The 3,196-nt window shown below is 35.6% G+C and overlaps 1 protein-coding gene across 1 annotated transcript in view; it reads right to left on the reverse strand.

The window, feature by feature from the left end:
* The window catches only part of TRAPPC8 (trafficking protein particle complex 8), a 135,675-nt gene that overhangs the window by 97,071 nt on the left and 35,408 nt on the right, over nt 1-3,196 (reverse strand). Inside the window, exons 3-4 of the mRNA XM_011974378.1 lie at nt 1,469-1,558; nt 192-366 (exon numbers count right to left, since the gene is read on the reverse strand). Coding sequence (XP_011829768.1) covers nt 192-366; nt 1,469-1,558 — 265 coding nt within the window. The remainder of the gene's footprint in view (nt 1-191; nt 367-1,468; nt 1,559-3,196) is intronic.

The following is a 3,196-nucleotide window of genomic DNA, read 5'->3' on the forward strand; positions in this document are numbered from 1 at the left end:
TAACATAAAAAAAAACCTGCCTGTTGAATATAATGCCAGGATAAAACAAAGTTAAATGCTTTATTAATAAAATTCACATTAAACTTTTACATTCTTGTATCAAAAATAAATCCAAAACGTAAACAAGCTATCTCCAAATTAATGTAAAATCATTTAACTGGAAAAAATTTTTAATTAAAAAAAAAACTTACCTTTGTTCATTTCCTGCACTTACATCATGTAAAAGTACATAATATTTAAGTGTATTTGGTATGAACCACTTGGGGTAGGAATAATCACTGTTGTGCTGAATTCGATGCTGTTCTTGTGACAACTTTGAAAACTGTTCCACAGGTTCAGCTTCACTAGATGACGCTACCAACATACCTTGTAAACCATATTATTAAGGTAATTATCGCTTATTACTCAATGATAAATATTGTCCTATAGAGATAAACTTTAAGGAGTTTTTTTTTTTTTTTGAGACAAAGTCTCGCTCTGTAGCCCAGGCTGCAGTGCTAGTGGCACGATCTCGACTCACCACAACCTCCACCTCCCAGGTTCAAGCGATTCTCCTGCCTCAGCATCCAGAGTAGCTGGGATTACAGGTGCGAGCCACTGCACCCAGCTAATTTTTTGTATTTTTAGTAAAGACAGGGTTTCACCATGTTGGCCAGGCTGGTCTTGAACTCCTGACCTAAGGTAATCAGCCCACCTCGGCCTCCCAAAGTGCTCGGATTATAGGCATGAGCCACTGCTCCCAGCGATATTTTCTCAGGTAATCCAATTTCATAGGTTTTCACTGCAAGCACAAAATTATTTCTCCAACCCTCCAAATAATTCAATACTCCAGATAATTCTAACAGATGTTTTTGTTGACAGTTTTTTAGGCCTTTATATACATAATAAGGAAACTCATAAAAATAAAAATGGACAACTGTACGGCTTCAGCAGAATGAATTCTGCTGCATCTTGCTTCTCTCCATTCTATCTCACTGCAGTTACAAATTTCATCCTACCTCTTAACTTTTGTCAATAACCGCATTAAGAAAACTAAGCCACAATCATCAAAAAAGAATACCCATTAAAAAATTACTAAAAATATCCAAAATTATTTTTCATGAGTCTTAGGATAAGCAGTCAATTCTGAAGCAATCAGTGAAAGCAGTTAACATTGTTTACATTTTCTTTCTCAAATAGCTAAAAAACTTACTAAGCATGAAATATTCAAGCTAGGGGGCTAAAGAAAAATAAGCAAGCCCTCTGTAGTTTTATTTTACAACCAAAAACTAAATTGGTTAAAAAATTGTTACAGCAGTCCTATATCTAGGAGGCCATTTAACAAAATAACAAAGACTCCATGCATCGTCAATCAATAAAAAATAATTTATTCTCTATATCTTCAACAATTTTCCCTTCATTAACTATTTCTGAGATTAATAATTTCCAAAACATTTGATTTTAGGAGAACATAAATGTCAAAGGATACATGCTAAATAGTGGTTCAGAAATTCATGATCCGATGCTGGCATCGACTGAAGAAAGGTTTCTCTGTAAGACTCAAACCATGGAGTAGTGGCTAAAATTAACAATACACAAAACAGTTAAAATTCTTCAATAGAATCAGTTTACAACAGACAAAATTTCAAGTCCATATTCCTAAAAGGTGTAAAAAAATAATTTCTAACAGTAAACAAGCATTTTTCACCTGTGCTTTCAGATGTACATGTGTGTACATATAAACTGTGTATAGGGCCTGGCACGGTGGCTCACGCCTGTAATCCTAGCACTTCGGGAGGCCAAGGTGGGTGGATCACCTGAGGTCAGGAGTTCGAGACCAGCCTGGTCAACATGGCAAAACCTTGTGTCTCTACTAAAAATACAAAAATTAACTGGGCGTGGTGGCACGTGACTGTAATCCCAGGTACTCAGGAAGCTGAGGCAGTAAAATTGTTTGAACCCGGGAGGTGGGGGTTGCAGTGAGTCGAAATCACACCACTGCACTCCAGCCTGGGTGACAGAACAAGACTCCATCTCAAAATACTACTACTACTACTACTAATAAACTGAGTATATATGTACACATACCTTTTAAGCCATTCACAAAAATATATTCACACGAGAATATATTCATATATTCATGAGAGTATATATATCTATTTGCAAAAATAAAATTGAATTATTCCCAAACCTAGTGTTCCCACAACCTACTTACCTATTAATGCTCTAAATATTACCTACATGAGTAAAGAGATTATTTCTTTAGAACTCAAGTTCTGTGACCCTGCCACTAATCACACTGCCATAAGTAGATCCTTTTCAGAAATAACACTTAGCATAGAGGTTCTCAACTGAGCATGATTTTGACCCCTAGGAAACATCTGGCAACTTCTCAAGATATTTTTCGTTATCGGTTCTGGGGTAGGTGGGTTATGCTACTGGCATCAAAGAGGTCAGGTATAATGCAAAACATCTCACAAGACAAGACAGTCCCCACAAAAAAGAAGTATCTAGCTCAAAATGTAAATGGTGGTATGGTTGATAAATCTTACTTTGTAATTTGATTACTTGAATATGACACTAACAAAGCCTCTGAATGAAATTTCAAAGTACACTTACCTTATAATCAAATACAAGAAGTGTATTTTCACTGTTTGTATAAACATATATAATGTGATTCTTAAAAAGTCAACTCTCTTGTTCCACATCAAGTATTTTGTATCACAACTATTCTTTTTATTTGAACTTATGTAAAACTTAGTGGTTTCATTAGGTGTTAAGCAGATTATCTATATCACAGTTTTACTAAAAGGACTCCATTCCTATGCTGATTTATGCTGATTATCAAACCTTATATTCCTTTTGCTTTCATCTTAACCACTGAAAACAGCAAATATATTCTTTCTGCTTACATTATAATACTATATTAAACAAATGGAAGGGCTGAAGAAAAAGTCATTCATCTTAACCAAATAGCATTCTAACCTGGTTCCAAATACACAGAAATTTTAACTCCAGCCAATGCCTCATGAGAATGACCCATATATTACATATAGTCTGATTAGGAGAGCAACTACTATCACGATTTCATGTTCATTGTTATAAAAGAGGAAATAGGCAGGGCATGATGCTTCACACCGGTAATCCTAACACTTTGGAGGTTGGGTACGGTGGCTCATGCCTGTAGTCCCAGCACTTTGGGAGGTCAAGGCAGGCG

This window comes from Mandrillus leucophaeus, unplaced genomic scaffold (assembly GCF_000951045.1).
Source record: "Mandrillus leucophaeus isolate KB7577 unplaced genomic scaffold, Mleu.le_1.0 Scaffold145, whole genome shotgun sequence".
NCBI classification, from domain to species: domain Eukaryota; kingdom Metazoa; phylum Chordata; class Mammalia; order Primates; family Cercopithecidae; genus Mandrillus; species Mandrillus leucophaeus.